The sequence below is a fragment of the Peromyscus leucopus genome, chromosome 18, assembly GCF_004664715.2.
Source record: "Peromyscus leucopus breed LL Stock chromosome 18, UCI_PerLeu_2.1, whole genome shotgun sequence".
Classification (NCBI taxonomy): Eukaryota; Metazoa; Chordata; class Mammalia; order Rodentia; family Cricetidae; genus Peromyscus; species Peromyscus leucopus.
In genome coordinates, this window is record NC_051078.1 from 36,732,216 (window position 1) to 36,751,861 (window position 19,646).

At 42.1% G+C, this 19,646-nt stretch overlaps 1 protein-coding gene across 1 annotated transcript in view; it reads left to right on the top strand.

Moving 5' to 3' along the window:
* The window catches only part of Cfap54 (cilia and flagella associated protein 54), a 303,089-nt gene that overhangs the window by 216,469 nt on the left and 66,974 nt on the right, over positions 1-19,646 (top strand). Inside the window, exons 60-61 of the mRNA XM_037211918.1 lie at positions 2,922-3,020; positions 4,024-4,165. Coding sequence (XP_037067813.1) covers positions 2,922-3,020; positions 4,024-4,165 — 241 coding nt within the window. The remainder of the gene's footprint in view (positions 1-2,921; positions 3,021-4,023; positions 4,166-19,646) is intronic.

Consider the following 19,646-nt stretch of genomic DNA (forward strand, 5'->3'; position numbering starts at 1 on the left):
GAGCCAACTAGAGCAAGTTGTCCTGTGACCTCCACATGTGCACTGTGGCACACATGTGCCCCCAAAATAAGTAAATAAAATTCAAAACAGAATAAACAATAGTACTGTTCCACTTTTAGCAGTGTGCAAGCAATACAGTCTTGGGCTTGGATCTCAACCTGATATACCAGAGTGACTTCAGAAGCCTTGCTTCCCCACCTCTGACATGGAGATGGCTATACATACCTTTTAGTGTAGTTAGGAGCATAATAAAGTATTGAGCATGATATATTCAGTTCCACTATCTTTACATAACTTCAATAATCATTTATATTCTTCATTAAGTATTTTATATGTAGTAGATTACCCAATAATTATTAGTTAAGTCTAATTAACCATTTTTGAGCACCCATTCATTCATTCATTATCCAAACTTTTTGTTTGTTTGTTTGTTTTTTGAGGGAGATGGCTCAGCCATTAAAGTCTAGGCTCACAACCAAAAATATCCAAACATTTTTGAAGGGCTTAATGTGGTACCAGGTATGTAGTTAACTTTCCCCACAGAACCTTGAGTCTTCCAAGGGAAAGATATAATGGAATGGCACCTTGATAGGACTGCAAATACAATATGCTAAGGTAGAGATGCCAGACAAACTAATTCTCTTTTGTGGGAATACTACAGAAGGCTTCACAGATGAGAGAGTTGAGAAGAAGGAATGGGATTTCCCAGGTTTTAAGTGGGGGGAAATAGTTCAAAGAGAAAGATGAGCTGTGACCGCTTTTTTTCATCTATACATATTCTAGACACAGATCTCTTACTGGATGCACGATTTGCAAATTTCCTCCTAGCTGGTGGCTTGTGGTGTTTAGAGACAAAGAAATTTTTAATTTTATGAAGTTCCAGAATGAGTTCTTTCTTTTTTAGAGATTGTGTTTTGAGTGGCGTGCTAAGATCTTTAGAACCCATTGGTCTTTGAGTGTACCTTTATGGACGTTTCACCCTCTGTTGCTACAGCTTTTGGTAAGGAAGGTCTCAGGATTCAGAGCACATGTCTTCCAACACCATGGTTCATCTTCAAAATTCTTTTAGTACTTGGAGACCTCCACATCTTCACACACATTTTCCAATCTGTGTCCCAATTTACAAAAAGAAAACTGAATTGGAATTTTTCAGGAATTCTGTTGAAGCTACAGGACAATCTGTTGACAGTTTGTCTTAGCAACATTAAGACTTCAGGGACATAAATTCTAGAATTTCTTTATAGTAATGTAATTGATTTGCACATATTGTTGAATTTTATATCCCATGCCTTCACTGACCGTGTTTGTTGATTTTCATAGTGTGCATGTGTGTCTGTGTCCTAGGATTTTCTATGTATAGGATCACATCTCTTACAAAGAAATATGCTTTTATGACGTCATTTCCAGTCACTCCCTGGGTTTCTCTTTTGTTTCTCTGGTCACATGGGCTGCCCAATGTTGATGCCTCCTCATCTTGAAAAGGAAACCCATCATGTTCTTTCTCCGGTCCATTTTTAAAAGCCCAAGTCCAGCCTCCTCTAATAACTCTTCTCAATTAAAAGTGGCTACTTTTCCCAGAGTCTGTGACATTAATTGCTTCCCCTCACTCTAGATTCTACAATTCATGGCTGCCAGTCTTTCTTCCAGACTTAGGTAAGCTGCTCAGGCTTAGTAGAGTTTTCATTGCTTCCCTAGAGCCCACATGGTTCCCCATAGGGCCTTATCTCGGGTAAAGCTGTAGACTGCAGGTACCCACAGGGAAGTCTCTCCTGGTGTCCTTTTCTCCAAACCTGTCACTGGTGTTGGCTGGACACATCAGGCCATTGTACCCAGTGGCTCAGTATCCCTAGGATCCAGGACCTCACTCCTTCCCCATGAGTCTTCTAGATAGAAGCAAATCAGTGACATGCTTCATGTTACTATAGGTCCAATTCTTCAGATTTCTTGAAGAATAAAGAAACAGTCAAATATACATAGCAAATATATTAAAACTAAAGTGTCTAATTACTTAATTTTTTTTTGACACAGGGTTTCTCTGTGTAGCCCTGGCTACCCTAGAACTCACTCTGTAGACCAGGCTGGCCTTGAACTCAGAGATCTACCAGTCTCTGCCTCCACAGGAATTAAGGGCCTGTGCTGCCATGCCTGGTCTAATTACTTAAATGTTTAAAAACTGACTTAAAATTTATTTACTTCAGTTATCATTAAAAGTATAAGTTACTGTATTTGCTGTATTTGTCTTTGTAGCGTTAAACTTCTTGTGTTTAAAAATTGAATGCATATGAGTGTATATGTGAAGGTGTGTATTTATGTATTTAAAAACTGTCCCTTGTGGTTTCTATTCTACTAGTCTATGGAGTTATGAAATACCTTTAGCATTTTTCATAATAGTAACCTAATATCAAAATCTACTGAGTGACTCAGGAGGCTGAGGCCAGAGAATCTTGACTTAGGGGCCCGCAGGGCTTTGAGACCCAAGTTAAAACAACAGAAAAACAGAACAAATTTGAATATCCTCATTTCTGGTCTCTTTGCCCACAAAATATTTGGTGTAAATAACCTCTATTAAAATGGAATTTGACATCAGTTAAAAAGATACTTTTATTAACTTATTACATAAATCATGTTAACTCATTATAGAAAAAGTAGGGAAAAGTAATCATTCTGAAGTCTTGGTATAATTTCTGCTTACATATACAGTAATGCATGTGTACTTTTAAAAAGTAGGATCATACTTACATACAATTTTTTAACCTATAGTTTTCTTTTTGATATATTTTAAATATTTTTCATGGTAATAATACATTATACTTCTTGATGGCTGCATATTATTCTACTAATATGTCATCTGGAGAAGATGAGATTTTGCAAGAAACATTGAGATATCTTTATCCTAACGTGCTTTCTATTTACTATTATAGCCTCTTCCCAAAAGGCACAGTTTTATTAAAGAACCAGTAGCAAGTCGATTTGAAATTTACAGCTCACTGGCCTGGATTGCAATACGAGCTGCTGCACAGGTTAGCGTGTGAATGTTGACTTTCCCAATGTCTCGCCTGTGTCCTCCATTGTTAATGCTCCCGATGTCTTCCCCGTGTCCTCCACTGTTGACGTTCCCGATGTCGTCCCTGTGTCCCACATTGTTGACTCTTCCAAATGTCTTGCCTGTGTCTTCCACAGTTGACTCTCCCGATGTCTTCCCTGTGTCCTCTATCTAGCAATGGAGCTGCTTGAGAGAAAGGAGAAGTTACACTTGGGGAGGGATTTCTATCTGCCATGTCTGTTGGGAAACTTTACAAATAGTCTCTATACCTGTGTAGCATTCATAATCTCTAGTAACCAGGCACAACTGTTTCCATTTTCCCTTAATGAAATGTTGGATAGACATGTGTACCTGTCCGACATTTTGGCAAATGCATATCCTAGCTGGGTGATGTAACTTATTTAAAGTGACTTATGCATTAATTAGATTGTCAAAGCTAACCAATTAATTGGCTTGACTGTGTTGTATATTCCACACGTCAGGGATCACATGCTATCTTTTTCACATGGTGATTTTTTTCTTCCAGTGTATATCAAATATTATTTCATGGATTCATGTCTTCATGTTTATTGTCTCAGTCTGTATTGTGCTGCTGCAACAGAACAGCACACACTGGGTCATTCATGTTAAACATGGATCTACTGACTCGTAGTGCTTGAGACTGGTAGGTTCAAGACCAAGGGCTAGCAGCTGGACTTGGCCTTCTTGCTTTACCATTGCCTGGCAGAAGGTGGAGGGGCAGCAGCAGACATCCAATGGGGAGACAGCTTCTCCTATAAGAAGGAACTTATTCTATGGCTACTCTGTCAACCAACGCTTCAGGGTTAAGCTCTCTTGACCTAATCACATCTTTAAAATGCTCTCCTTCCTCCTGGTGCCGCAGTGGGGATCAGACCTCCCAGCACAAAAACTTAGAGAGGCACAGTCAAGCCATTGCCTGTCCTAACACAGAACAGATGAATTCTAATGTGTCATTCCAGGTCAGCGAAGCCGTGCTGGCCATCAACCTCCTGATTGGAAAGAAGAATGCTAGAACTGACAAAGTGAATCACATGGCATTGCTGAACATTCCAGAGTTTGCCACCGTGGATCTTTTTTCTTCATATGCAGATTATCTACTTGGTATGTTTGAATGTCTACAGAACTTACCAGACTCTTCTCTGTGTAACATGCAACCGACCTTTGAAGACTTTATTGTTGTGATTTGTTGTCCTTTTGCTTCGAGGAGATGATGGTTTGGAGAGTCTCCAGGATCCCAGGGCCAGTTGCCAAAATAGTGTACATGTTACTCAGCTGGCTGTGCATGTCAGGACTCTGGGAATGATACAATCTTATATTCTTTTTCCTAGCATATATGCATGTCAGATGGTAACTTTTTGTTTGAGGGAGTGTCTGTGACCCTCCAGCCTAAAACACTCACCGACTCACACTCTCCTAGGGCTCTTTAGTCTTATTAATATTTTACATTTGTGTTTCTGTTTGAGTGCATGTATTTATGTGCCATCCATTCATTAAGTTACCATCGGCTTCCCAAGAGCAGGATCTACACTATATGATTTCATCTACAAAAGAGCACATGATCACTTGCACATGCCAGGCATTCAATCTATTAAATGAACTAATGAATGCCAGGTGAATAGAGTTTAAACTTGACTACTGTTTATTATGACCTTTACTTACCCATGGTGGACTCAACATATGAATGCACTTAACATTCATTTTTGCATTTGTTCACCCACTGGTCAAAAATATCTGTTGAATATTTCTCATATACTGATCACTGAAAACAGGTGCCAAGGGGTAATGGGGTGCCAAATATTTCAGGAAGACTGATGCCTCTCTTTTTTTTTTTTTGGTGTGAGTGAAACACAGAGGCAAAGGAGATGAAGATCTTCCCTTTAATCCAATCAGGTGGTAGTGGCCCCCTCACAGCCTCAGAGATCAGCTTTCTCTGCTGAAGGGTCTCCCTTCAGTGATGGTCTCCAATCTCCCATCATTATCTTTCCAAGCTCCTTATAGATGATTCATTGACCAAGACTATTTCCAGCATAACAGTGTTTTGTGGGAGGTCAAATGTTGACTAGATAGCTTTCTTATACTGAAACTTTATTTTTAAACTTTATTGTTCTCATGCCTAGTAGAATTTTGTTATCTTGGGCTGTGGGTTATTACCCACACCTCTATGTGGGTTCTCTTTTCTCCTAGGCCCTTACAGATGAGTTCATTCTAGACAATGCCTCTGGCCTTGCACAGAACAGTCTAATAACCTGGAACTGGCCACATTTCTCTTGCTTCCATCAGATCCTCATGAATTCTGGATGACATGTCTACTGTATTCGTCTCCTTTCCTTGTGGTCTTCACTTTTAGGGATAACATATAAGGATCATCTAAGATGAACTGAGCAACCCTCAGTGCCTTACAACTAAGAACATCTTTATTTTTCTCCTGTGCTCTGCCTCAGACAGCAGATGGGGCTCAGACATGCTCCATGAGCATCTGCTATGTGCTCTAGCCTGCAGAGTTCTTGACTACCCAAAGCATGTTCCACTCACAGGAGATAGCAGGGCATGCGGAGACCCAAAAAAGGTTTCCTAGTGAGATCTGAGCTTGCTTTACCCAGAAGGGCTGCATTGGAAGATTGCTTGACCATGTACATGGTTACTAAGAGCTAAGGGGAGGTCTTTGCTCCACCCCTTGGCATTCCTATAAATAGCCCTTTAGAAGAGACAGAAGGAGCCAGTGGATAATGATCCAGGCCCTCCTGAGGCCATCCTGTGTTTCTATCTGTTTCTCTCCCCTCTATCCTTCTACCTCTGTATTTCTACCTCAGTCTCTTATCCCTCTCTCCTCATGAGTTCCCTGTCATAAAAATGTGGGAGTTGGTCTCCCACGGGAGCAAGAGCCAGAGGTCAGATCACACAGGCTTACAGACGGCCCCTCTTACCATCCTACCCTACTGCTCATTGCAGTGTTCAGTGTGAGTGGGGTAGAGACATGTGCTCTGCCTGCAGAAGGGGTGAGATGTCTGTGGACGTCATTGGATAATAATCTATACGATCTCACCAAGTGCAGAACCATGCGCACCTGCACAGAAAGACAAGAGGAGTTGTTGTCAGGACCAACTAGTGCTGTCAGCCATGGATACACAATGGAGGATGGTATTCTCTAAACCAATTGAAATCAGTCAGTCCAGTTGAGTCATTTTCGTCTTAGCTTAATTGTTTATTGTTGTTGTTGTTGGTCTATGTGGACAGCCTTCCTAGCATACATTCAAGTTTCCTTGGTTTCTGCTTTAGACCATTAACACTTCTTTATTATTTTAACTATGAAATTGCTCGGTTGGAAAGTATAATCTGTTTTCATTTTACCTTGCATAAAGAATATTAATCTTGCCCTCCAGTCTTTTCCTGGCAGGCTGATAATTAATGCATGTTGGTGACTTCGCTCATTTCTGTATTTGGGTTGGAAGGAAGTTCTGAATTCCCACCTGATTTCCACAAATACACAGATGGCCATGAAGTTCATATTAAAATGACTTGCTAAAGGGAAAAATCTCTCAACAACAACAAATAAAACTTGTTTGATTTCCTACTCATTAGCATAAATTAGCATCCAGAAGAAAACCTCAGTAATCTAGCTTTAAACAATATTAGTATTCATCTACAGATGAGGTAACGAACGATATTCATCGTTTTGTGTGCAGAGAGCAGTATCAGATATTTCTTTGCTTCTCTCCCTCCCTTCCCACTCCTTTGCTGTGTTATTGGTGGAATCCAGAGTCTTGAGCTTGCTAAGTATCTACTTCAGCACTGAGCTACACCCCAAGTCCTGCACCAGATGCCTATGTCCATCAGAGGGGAGTCATGGAACAAACACACCCGGGAAGCAGGTCTTAACCTTCCATGAGCCTCTAGTCATGGGCAGTAGAACAGGCATACACATGGAAATATACAAATCTGTCTTTTAGAAAACCATACTACTAAAAGCGGGATTGATACACCAGAAACTAAATGAATGTCTTTTTGTGGAAAGTTGAAAATGATCAGAATGGTACAAGTGTTCACTGGGAGCATTCTTGTCTCCTGGGAAGAGTGTATTATAGGACAGATGTAAATCAGTACCAGATGGAACGGGAATCAGACGTTCTTGACAAAGCAATTCAAGACCTGAACTGTAGTGCCAGAACAGCCACCTGTGGAAGCTGGACTCCAGAGTTCCTTGGCAGGACCTGAGAGCAATTACAGGCACTCATAGGACATTGAAAAATCCCATTTGTTGAACATTCTGCACGTTGTCTTGTAGACCCCCAAAATGATGGCACCGGCAATGTGGGACTGTGTTTAGATTCAGCATGAGAACATTTATTAGATGCTAACTTTGCAGTTATGTTCAAATACACACAATCTTCTAGTCATGATTTTTCTTGTGGCCTTAATATTAATTCAGCAGGGATAAAAAATATTAAATTCTGTAAGACACTTTAAATTAAAAGTACCATTTCGGATTAGTGGTCCCAGATGCAGCCTCTTCCAGCTAAGTGCACACGAGACACAGAAAGCTACAAATGCAGGCCATGTTGATGAACTCCCTGTCAAGATACAGAGACCTATGGAGCAGAGCTGTTGGTACTCAGTATGTGCCTTGTCTCCTGAGACACAGCTGATTTTCCTGCCGGAAGGAATGGGACTTGTCCTTCCCTTTCTCACTTGGTCTTTGTTCAGAGACGAACTTGACACCAACTAAACGCAGGGACTCTATTTCTCTACAACTATCTCATTCTCTTATTCCTCCATGGCACAATTAGTAGCAGGAAAATGGAGTGATGCATTTTGTACTCAAGTCCCAGACAGTTACATCATTTACCTATGGGACAGACAGAGATTCACCTGTGCTAGAATAGTGGAGGTGTGTGTGTGTGTGTGTGTGTGTGTGTGTGTGTGTGTGTGTGTGTGTACTGTATCACTAGAAATAGTTACTGAGGCATGATGAGAACCAATTGCAGTACAGCAGAGCTGGCCTGGTCCAGTGTCTAAATAAGCCCAGAGCTTCCACTGGAGAGATACCTCACTGATCGTTTAAATTTGAGAAGGGCCCTGGATAGATGTCTTGGTAGTTAAAAAGATTGCCTTACAAGTGTGAGGCCCAGTGAGTGTGGGTCCCCAATACCCACACAAACACTGGGTGCCTGTGTTGACCCACTTGTAATCCCAGCGCTTTGGAAGTTCATATGGGATCTTCAGGTAAAGCTAGATAGATAGACTGGCCAAATCAGCAAGCTCCAAGTTCAAGAAGAAACTCTGGCTCAGTAAATAAAATGGCTGTTGACTAAAGAAGATATCCAACACCAACCTGTGTCTTCCACATACAGGTACACAGACGTGCATCTGTGAACATCCACATATGCATGCTCACCATACATACACACACATGCAAAAAACAAAAAAAGATGAGAAAGAGACAGTGCCGGGGTACTGTAAGCATGGTCAGTTTTTAGGTAATAAATATTATACTAAGTATAGTCACAATGGACAAACAAGAAGCGAGATGATACATGGGAGATAGCAATGGGAGGCTATCTTCTGGAAGATGGACAGGAAGAGGTGCCTGTCAGAGACCCAGAGAAAACAGAGTTACATACACCTAGTAGGGCCCTCATAGCCAGGAACTAACAACAGCAGAGAGCCCGAAGGCTGGACCACTAGCTGATAACAATAGGTTCCACATCCTGTAGGAGAAATCCAGGGAGAGCATCAGCACTGCACATCTTTACAAAGAGGACAGGATGCTGAGGTAATGGAATCTAGCCACCTTCCTCTACTAGTTCAGTCCTCTACGCAGCCCGGGTGGGTATTGTTAAGCATCATGTTGGAGTGAGAAGACACTCCACAAGACTTAACACAGAGCTGCTGTTTAGTTTAGAGTCAGTTTATCAAAGGGATTGAACTGATTTGAAAGCTCCTCCTGCCTGTTCTAACTCAAGCATAGAGCAATTCTGCAAAGAAGTGAACAGAATTTGTTTGAATTCATGGCTGAGCTTGACAGCAGAAAAACCCAGCCATGTTCTCAAGGTAAAATGGAGTATTTTTTTTTTTCTTAGCAGGGGTAGCCAGAGGCCCTTGATGGGGCAGAGCTAGAATCCGGCCTTATTGGTGGGGCTCGGATTTTGCTGCCTGCTCAGGGATGTGGGTAGAAGAGCCCCACGGGGAGGGAAAATGGAACCTAGCCAATGGCATGGAGTTGGGGTTTATCATAGGTTGGTCCTTGAGTTGGGGGTCGAAAAATATTCTGCCCACTGGTCATAGCAGAAGCAGCGTTGAAATAGATCCACTTGGGAGGAGTCAGAAACTCACTCTGGTTATAACAATTATAACAAGTAAGTGGTGCAGGGAACTTAGCATGGGCTGTCTTAGACAGAGGAAGACAGGAAGCTCTGGCTGGGGCTCAGAGCAACAGTTGCAAAGGGATGCTCCCCAGGGCAGGGCACGAGGGATTCTCCCACTCCCTGCCCTAGTCCTCCTGAAGGTGCGTTTCAGCAGAACTCCATCTTACTCATTGTTTCTAACATCCGTAGATCAGAAAGGGAAAAAACTGTCACCTTTTAGTCAGAAAAAGATTTTGTACATTGAACCAAAATTGATCTGGTCTTAATTTCCCTTTGTGACATTAAATATCACAACTTTTGTCATATATCTAAATAAAATTAGACTAGTCAGAATCTAAATAATTTAAATTCATTACCATAAAAATTATGTTGGATTTTATAAAACCATTTTATAGTATGTATATGATAGATTAGGAAACAAAAATAGTAAATAAAAATGTTATGATAGAGAGAGAGAGAGAGAGAGAGAGAGAGAGAGAGAAGAGAGAGACCTTACTATTAGTCAAATTAATATTTTAGGAAAAGTAATTATAAAAATATTTCTCATAAGTGGTAAATATCAACAGAAATGTAACCATTGACAGTGAAAAATTAAATTGTTACAGATTTGTTTTTATTCTACTCCAAGAGAATAAATTTCATAGCTCTATAAAATTTATAACTGTCTGGAAAAAATATAATTTGTTCAAATTTTTTATAAAGGCAAAAAAATTAGATCTATCACTATGGAGGTAATAAGCTATGCTAGAAATTAAAACTGGAAGTTAGAGTTTATTAATTTAAGGAGATCGTTAATAAATCTACCACGAGTTGGCAGAAGTAACCCATTACAAATTCATCTAATATCTGGTTTTCTAAAAATTAGTTGAACTCTCTGACCTTCTGATGCCAATCTGCAGCAACATAATGTTTTCCCTGAAGTAAGTAAAGAGAATCCCGCCTCCCAGAGGTACACAGTTAGCAAATGCCGAGTATTTAAAGAGTCGCTTCCAATCATTAGATTCTTTGTGTGCAAAGCAGTGCTGGGGGGGGGGGTTTGGGGGGAAGGGTCGTTAACTGTGGGGTGTTCTCTGAAGCCACATCACTTTTCATTCTCTGCTATGATGCATTAGAGTGTATCGGTCCACCTTGCCGTCGTCTATGTGGACCTCTAGCTCACATGGGATCTCATAGATCTCGCTCACTGGTCTCCCACCAGCAACCTGGTCCTTGCTATCTCTGTTGACAGAATTGAGAGAATACGTGAATCATAGTGAGGAAGGGTAGGCAGAGTTTACCTCAAGATAAAGTGGGACACTCTAAGGCAGTGGCTCTTCCTAATGCTGTGACCCTTTGACACAGTTCCTCATGTTGTGGTGACCCCCAAGCATAAAATTATTTTGTTGTTCCTTTATTACTGTAATCTTGCTACTGTCCTGAATCATAATGAAACGTCTGTGTTTTCTGATGCTCTCGGTGACCCCTATGAAAGGGTCGTGACGCACGGGTTGAGAAACACTGCCCTGTGAGGAGAGTAGGCGGTGGCTGAAGGGATCACTGTGGAGGAACAGTCTCCAGAGGTGGAGTGGACAGTGGCCAAACTGTGTCAGCCTACAGTTTTAGGCAGGACTTACCTATTTCTAAAGCGTCTGGAGTGGAGAGCTTACGTGAAGGGGCTTTTCTGTCCAGGTGATTGACAGGTCCCATTTGGATGAGTTTCAGTCCTCACTCCAGGATAGGGGGTGTTTTCTTACCAAGGTTTAACTGGAGAGTGATGAATTCAGTGGTCAGTTCCCAGGATTTTGATGACTGTAGGAAACAAAAGCATGGGCGAAGAGCCTTTTCAAATAAAAGTTAACTGTTAAACCCAAGGTCCTCCTGTAGGTTTTAATTAGTACCTTTTCTCCCAGTAGGAAAAAAGACTTATTTTTCTGGTGGATTTGGCTGTCTTTGGAACTATGTCCTTTGATAGTCTGTTGGAATTCATTGACTCTAGAAACAAATTGGCTTAAGGGCCAGCCTTTGTCATATGGGAACAGATCTGAATTTAGAAAAGGGTGCCATAAAGGACACCAAAGTGCTCAGGCCAGAGCTGGTGAGGACCTCTGTGGACCTCCAGGAGAGCTGCTTGGAATTTCCTTTTAGGTAAGATGAGTCACCTGACCAAGCTTTCTAACAGGTCAATTTGGGGCCTGATTGGCATGCTCCCTCTTTCAGAGGATTAAGGTCACCAAAAGGAATGAAGATGTTATCTAATTTCTGGAGGCCCAGTTATCAAATATGTGATCTGGGAAATAAAGATGCACCATTACTGTGGGGTTTTATAGGGGACTGGTGTTAGTTTGGGCCCCAGGGTTGTTAATAGGCCTTTGCTCAGTGAAGGGTAAGGACAATAAGACACTGTTAGGAAAGGATTGGTAAAGTGTAAGTTACTCCACCGACAGCAGGAAGCCGGAGTGGCAACTCTGGGTCTCATTGATGCCATAACCTGACAAGAATCTTTTTTTTTTTTTTTTAATTTGGAGACAGGGTTTCTCTGTGAAGCAGTCCTGGCTCTCCTGGAACTTCCTCTGTAGCCCAGGCTGGCCTCGAACTCACAGAGATCTGCCTGCCTCTGCCTCCTGAGTGCTGGGATTAAAGGCCTGCGCCACCACCTCCAGGCAACAAGAATCTTTTTAAGTGGCTCTGTTACTTGATTGCCAGGCCAGTCATCTGAACAGGAACACCTGCCTCCCCACCTCCACCCCAGGAAAGCCTTCTACTTAGGGACTTTAAGAAATACTGTAAAGGATACCTAAAAAAATATGGTGGCCTCTCTGATTGTCATCCACTCTCATCCAGGAGTGCTCTCCTCGGCAGTGGTCAGTGGCTATTGCCTGTCCTCCCTGTTGAGAGTACTCCACTTGAATCTGTAAAAAACCTCCATCTGTCTGTCTTCTAGATGGCACTCTGTGTGTCTCTGAATTCTTTCACCAGGCAGAGGGCTAAGGTGCTGAGAGCAGGTTCTGGTGACCGCTTAAGTGTTTGGAAAACATGGGTTCCTGGAGTGGTGAGACCATCTAAACACTGGTCTACTTCCTTGGCCAACATCAAACCCTGCAAACTTAAACCACCACCATTGCACTCTGAAAACTCTAAGTCCTGGGAAATCCTTAGTGGTGTGTATAAACTTTCTCAAGTTCAGGATTTCCCCTTGAAAACTTGACTGTTTCTCACTGGCTCTAAAATCCTGGCATCTATGTTTCCCTTGAAGCCCAGGGGATGTCTTTCATTTTTTTCAGGTGTTTCCACCTACCTCTGCCCGACATCACCCTTGTAGCTTGTCAGTGGTTCTTTTCAAGGTGTGCCACGAGGGTGGGGTGGGGGCACATTCAGCTGCCACTCTGGGACCACGCTTGTGCCTGCTCACACAGTAGAGGGAGGGGTCTCGCCTACTCTTCTTGTTTTATTACACAGACTATGAAAAAAAAAGAGTGGATAGTTAATAGCTTTAATGACTTGTACTGCTTCATCAAGCAGGGGAGCCTTAAACGAAACTGGCATTTTAATTAATTTATTTGTTTCACATGAAGAACGCAAAGACAGCGGGGGCAATATATTGTCCCCCTTCCCAGCTTCCCCTTAAGGCGCACCTCACTGCTTCCTGGTGCCATCCTGCAAGTGGTGGCATACTCCACCATCAACTGTTAGGTTGAAGCAGGGTCCTCCCGTGCTCTGAGCACTTTGCTTTCTTGCCGACGTTGGCATAAAGAGAGACCTTGTCGGAGGTTTTGGTGCTGATATTATTAGACAAACTCAAGTGAAACCTCAGATGAGCCACATCAGTAAAAGGGAGCCATGTGTCATGCGAATGTGTAATTCTGCTGCAGAGGTAGGGAGGGATTCTCTGTTTCTCAGCTCTGTCTTTAAGCCAGTATGTTTGGCCATTTTACAGGGTCACAGTTGGGTTGACTGAGCTTTCACCCATGGGCGATTACTACAAACAGGACTTGTTTCCTTGTCATCTTCAGATCTCAGGATAAGCGTTGGGTAGTCACTGGTGCAAAGCTGCACGAGTGTCTAGGTTTGGGGTGCATGTCTCTGGCCAACGCACTACAGCTCACTCGATATCAGTGATTCTCAACCTGGAGGTTGAGACCTCTTTGACAAACATCTGTCTCTAAAGTGATTTGCATCTCGATTTGTAATAGCAGCAAAATGACAGTTATGAAGTAACAAAGAAAATAATTTTATGGTTGGGGGTCACCACAACACGAGGAAACTGTGTTAAAGGGTCACAGCATTAGGAAGGGTGAGAACCGCTGGGCTATATGATGCTTCGCTGGCTTTCAAGTTTTGCTTGAAAGGCTGTATCACAGTTTTGGATTATCACATTTACATTTTTTTTTTTTTTTTTGGTTTTTCGAGACAGGGTTTCTCTGTGTAGCTTTGCGCCTTTCCTGGAGCTCACTTGGTAGCCCAGGCTGGCCTCGAACTCACAGAGATCCGCCTGGCTCTGCCTCCCGAGTGCCGGGATTAAAGGCGTGCGCCACCAACGCCCGGCCATCACATTTACATTTTTAATTCATTTTTAAATACTATGAACAGCAAGACTGCTTGACTGGCCCCACAGCCCTGCTAGCAGCTTCATCATCCGTTTCTTTCTAGGATTTACAGCTCAGTGTCCCTTGGCCTTGGCCTCCTTATCCGTGCTCTCTATTGGATGGCATCTGCTTTGGAAATGACTCTCCACATTTTGTGGTTTGAGATTTCCTCTTTTCCAAATTGAACTGTAGGCTGTTACTTGTTTTACTGGGTGGTTTTGTGTGTCAACTTGACACAAGCTAGAGTCATCATCGAGGAAGGAGCTTCAGTTGAGGAAATGCCTCCATGAAATCCAGCTTTATGAGCAAGCCATGGGAAGCAAGCCAGTGAGCAGCACCCTTCCATGGCCTCTGCATCAGCTCCTGCCTCCTTCCTGCCCTGGTTGAGTTCCTGTTCTGACTTCCTTCAGTGAAGAACAGCAATGCTGAAGTGTAAGCCAAGTAAACCCTCCCTCCCCAGCTTGCTTTTTGTTCATGGTGTTTTGTCGCAGCAGTAGAAATTCTAAGACACTTGTTTTCTTTGTTGTTCATTGATGGTTTCCAGAAGAGGAAACCATGCCGTTGTCATACAGGTATGTTCAATGTCAAAGGCATCAGACACTTTTGGCTAAAAAACATTTCTCTGTGTAAGAAGATAAATATAAATAGGGCACAAATTGTGAGAATACAGGTTGGTTGTCACAGAAGAAAGGCCCATGTAATCATCACTAATCAAGGCAGAGAACAATGCCAGCACCCTGGAAGTTCACCTAGTGACCCCCCTGGTTCCTGTTAACCTTCTTGCCTTTTAATCTCTAATATGAGTTTGTCCAGTGTTTGGATTTTGTGTATATGAACTAATATCATTATTGCGGCTGGCTTCTTTTGTTCAACACTGTCTGAGATTCAGCCTTTCGTGGCTGTCATAGCACTGTTTATCATCCACAGGTAAACATGGAAGGCTTTTGTGAAAGAGCCTGCTCTCCATACTGTGTGAGCTTGTGGTTTACAGATGGTTGTGTTTATATATATCTGCCGATGAGTGGGATTCCTGCATCAGAGGGCATGTGTGCATCTTTACAAGTTCTCCAAGGCAGTTTAGTTTGAAATTTATCTTGCTGAACATGCTGGATTCCGTATTGCATATTGGCTACAGCACACTCTTTGGAGGGGCCCTCTTCTTCAAGAACCATCTGTATTTTCCCTTGGGAGTTTTTTTCTCTGTCTAAGAGAGCTGCAGATGTCCTTTATATATTTGGGTATGGACATTTTGCTGATTATACATCTTGCAATTATCTTTTCCCATTCTGTTTGTCCTTTTATTTTATTTACTTTTGGATTACTTAAAGCTTGTACTTCTATTATTGTGCAGTTTATAAATCCCTTTTAAGACAGGGTTTTGCTGTGTAGCTCCGATCAGTCTTGGACTTGCAATCCTCTTGCCTCTGTGCAGGAAATCTGGGTATGTATCTTAATTCCCAGGCAAGTGTTACCTCTTGTGGATTGTACTCTTGATGTTTAATTGTATAAATATTTTCTTACATACAAAACAAATCATAAAGGTGTCTTTCTGTGTCCCTCTCTTTCTTCCATCACTCGTAGTTAGATCTACATTGCACTCAGCATCTATTTTTCTGTGTGACTCTTGTATGTGGTGTGAGACTGAAGTCAACACTGACTTTGTTTATATGGGTATACAGTAAATCCAGCGCCACTTATTTGGTAAGAAATCACCACATTTCTTCATAACAGCAGAGGGTCATATCTGCCATCAACCAAGTGCCCACTTTTGTGGGATAAGAAGGATGAAGAGAGAAGGAAGAGGAGAAACTAGACAGAGAGAAGGAAAGAGGGAGAAATAAAAACAGGCAATGAGTTGATTGAAAACAGTACATTCCAGAATGAGGTAGTGCAGGTTGGTTAGAAGGAGTGTGGATTTGCTGAGTGTCAACTCCATCCCAGCAACAGCGGATGGGAAGACACCAGAGCACGGCCTTTGAGGGACTGAGGGGAAGTAAGCTTGTATTTCACTAAGTCATAAGTTAGGTGTCAGGGTCCTTAAGGACTCAAATGGTTTATAAATTGATAAATGATTTTTAGGAAGCTTCTTGGCAATTCATCCTGGCATGCAAGACTGGAAATGAAGGGAGGGAGGGAGGGAGGAAGGGAAGGAGGGGGTGGTTCTCAGTATTGTACACGATGCAGCCATCTGTAATGCATCTGTGAAAAGTAGGTTGGAAGGCTGGCAATCTCAAGAATACTGCAAGCAAATGTGAATGGCTGCAAGGCAGCAGTTGGGATAATTATGAAGTTAGAAGACATTAAGAATACGGTGAAATGAAACTGTTATCTCAGTGAGGAAAAATATTCAGAGATTAAAGATTCATGGTCCAGTGAAGTGTACAAGGAAATGATGCTATGATTTAGAGGCTGGGTGTGAATTAAAACAACCCTTTTGATCTTCATACTAAAAGCTTTATTCTTTGTGGCTTGTGGTATTGTGACATTAAGCCTTCAGAAAAGAAACTTGGTTGTATTGATCTAAGCAGTCCTGATCCTAATGTGAATATTCTTTTTGGGTGTTTTTATGAGATGGGCTGTTATATATCCAGGGGTGACTTTGTGTTCCTGATACTTCTGCCTCTACCTCCCAATTACGGGAATCATAAGTGCATCACCATGCTCAGCAAGCATTCTTTATTGATTTTTATCCTGGAGATAAAATGAATAAAGGTTATGAATACAGACAAGAGCATCAAAGTTGTGAATTTTGAAAAGAGAAAGCTTGGAGGGGGCAAAGGGGCAGATGCTATTAGCTTGTAAGGGAAGATAGCCAGAGATAGCGTCCATATCTGATGTAACTAGAGAGCTTTTAGAACATGGGTGTGTGGTGGGAGAACTGGATGTGGTGGTTCACAGTAACAGTTTTGAAGGATGGAGAAGTGGCCGCAGAGCTAATGTCACAGAAAGCTAATCAATACATTCTTCAAAACTGACAATTAAGGAAAAATGCTACAAGAAAATAATTTTCCAAGCTGGAACTAACCACTAGAAGTAAAGTACAAATGGTTAAAAATACTTGCCTCTGGGGAGAGAGACTTTTATTTTTGATCATGTACATGCATGATTAGTGAACATAAGCAGCATGTTGAAAGATACATGATGTCAAATTGGATTACTTCCAGAAATGCAAATGTAACTCAAAATTAGAAAATCTATTAATGCCAATCACTACATTAGTAGATGAAAAGAGAAAAATAATCATCATCTCAAACAGGCACAAAAAATTTAATAAAGTTAAACAGTCATCCATGACTCTGAAACTGAGCTAAAGGAGATTTCCTTCATTTAGAAAAGTTCCAAGGGGCTGGAGAGATGGCTCAGCAGTTAAGCATGCGTGCTGTTCTTCTAGGGGACCTGAGTTCAATTCCCAGTGCCCAAGTTGGGCAGCTCACAGCCATCTGTAACTCCAGCTCCAGGGCATCTGATACCCTATTCTGGCATCCACCGACATCTGAACCCATGTACACATAACCACACACACACACACACACACACACACACACACACACACACACAAATGTACATAATTGAACATAAAATAATAGAATTCTGAGTGGGGAAAAACCTTCTAGCACCTGTCCTCTGTGTTTGAAGGTAAACTCTTCCCTCTAGAATCAGAAGTGAAATAAATGCATATCCTGAGTTCATAATTGTCCTGGACATTTTTACCTTGCATAAACAATATGAGGAAAAGAAAGAATAATGAACTGTTGTTAGCCATGGACAATACAGGACCCCAAGCTAGGGACAAGAAGGTGCATCTAGCAGGGTTGCTGCCTGCAAGTTGTTCTTTCTTACCTAAAAATCGGTTCTATGTCCTTATGCCCTTAGCAATCAGGAGAATGTAAAGTAAAACTGCTTTGAGATTTCATCCGACCTCAGTCAGAATGGCTAGGGTCAAGTAAACAACTCACCCCAAATGCTGGCCAGAGTGTGGGGGAAGGGGAACCCTAGTTCCCTGCGTGTAGCATTGCAAACTGGTGCAGCTACTGGAGATCAGTGAGGAGAATTTCTTCAAAGTTGAAAGTATATCTTCCAAATGAGCCGGGTGGGGACACCTTACTGCAGAGGCACTTGCTTGGATACTTCCATTGCCTGTCTATTCACAATAGCTAGGAAGTGGAACCAGCCTAGGCAGCCATCATAGTGGCTGGCTAGTGAAAATGTGGTATATATACACAATGGAATGTTAACCGACTTTAAAGAAAAATGAAATCTATAAGTAAATGGATGGATTGGAAATATTGTATGAGTGCAGTAACCCAGATGCAGATAGACCAAGCATATAATTTAGCTGCAGAAGCCAGGAAAGCAGAGAGGAAACATGGCCAGGCACAGAGGAGGAGCTCCGGAGATGGGGACAGCAGAACACAGGTGTGATAGAAGGGGAAAGAGGGAACATGGGAGGGTTAATTGGGGTTGGGGAAGGAGGGTAACAGAGCAAGAGGCAAAAAGAGATAAATAACACTAAGGATGTTTGAAAAGTCATAGGGAAGCATTTTATAAACTTATTTAAAAGTACATTGCATGTTTGTGTGTATACATATATAAATATATATTAATATAATTCACGTATTTGTGATACATACCCATACATATACATCCATACATAGCTTAAAGGAAGTTATGCCATAAAGGAGCCACAGTTCTGTCTATAAAGAACCCCAGTGCCAGGTAAGAGATACCTTTCTTTTAGTTGTTAGGGTGGGGTCCAATATACCCTCCCCACCAAAAACAAAAATAAAAGCACAGGCTATTACTGTTGCCTTTGGTTGCCTCCCAGAACTTGAAGATAAGGTTCCATTGCTGAAGACACCACACCTTAGGTCCCAGGCCTTGATGAATCAAGCAGCTGCTGACCTGGAAGGCTCCTCCCTGGGGATCAGTTCCCATAGTATTGGAAGGTTCTCTGCAAGTTGCCAAGGGAGAAAAGATATCAACCACCCCACCCAGCTGTAAATCCTTTGAACTACCACAATAACTGGGCTGACAAGATGTCTCCAATGATGTAATAGTGGCACCTATATCTTGGTAGTAACCAACAATTGTTAAATTGGACTTAAGACCTGCTCTACAAAAGTGAACTGTAAATCCAGGCAAGAATCTGTGGCTGGAGAGGTCATATACCCCAGAAAAGAGTCCAAAATTTCCTAATTCAGTATAGCATCCAACTGTATTCTAAATACATGATACCCATTAAGTCACACCCATCATCAACGTCTCTTCTTTCTGCAGTAGACAGAGGCTACTACTACTGCAACTGCTCAAAAGGTAGGCAAGTGACTGTGGGCTGCTCAGTCCCAGTTGGTATATCCACAACACGTCCCCTACACCTTAGGCTCAGGGAACATGATGGAAGAGGGAAAGAGGAGATTTTGCCTGCTGCAAAATAGCACTCATTAGGGATAAGGAAGGCAAGTTTGTGAAACCTCAACAGTATGTCTGCTTCAACAAGACTTGTAAAATGACCGCACCAGGTAACATGCCAATGTGGAGGGAGGAAAATTCCATAAGGCCCAGTCCCTGCATGCAGAGTTACAGGCAGTCAATGGCTGCTGAGTAGAGGTGGTGGGGGTGGGGTGGATTGGCGAGAATTAGTTTTCTCTAGGGACGAGC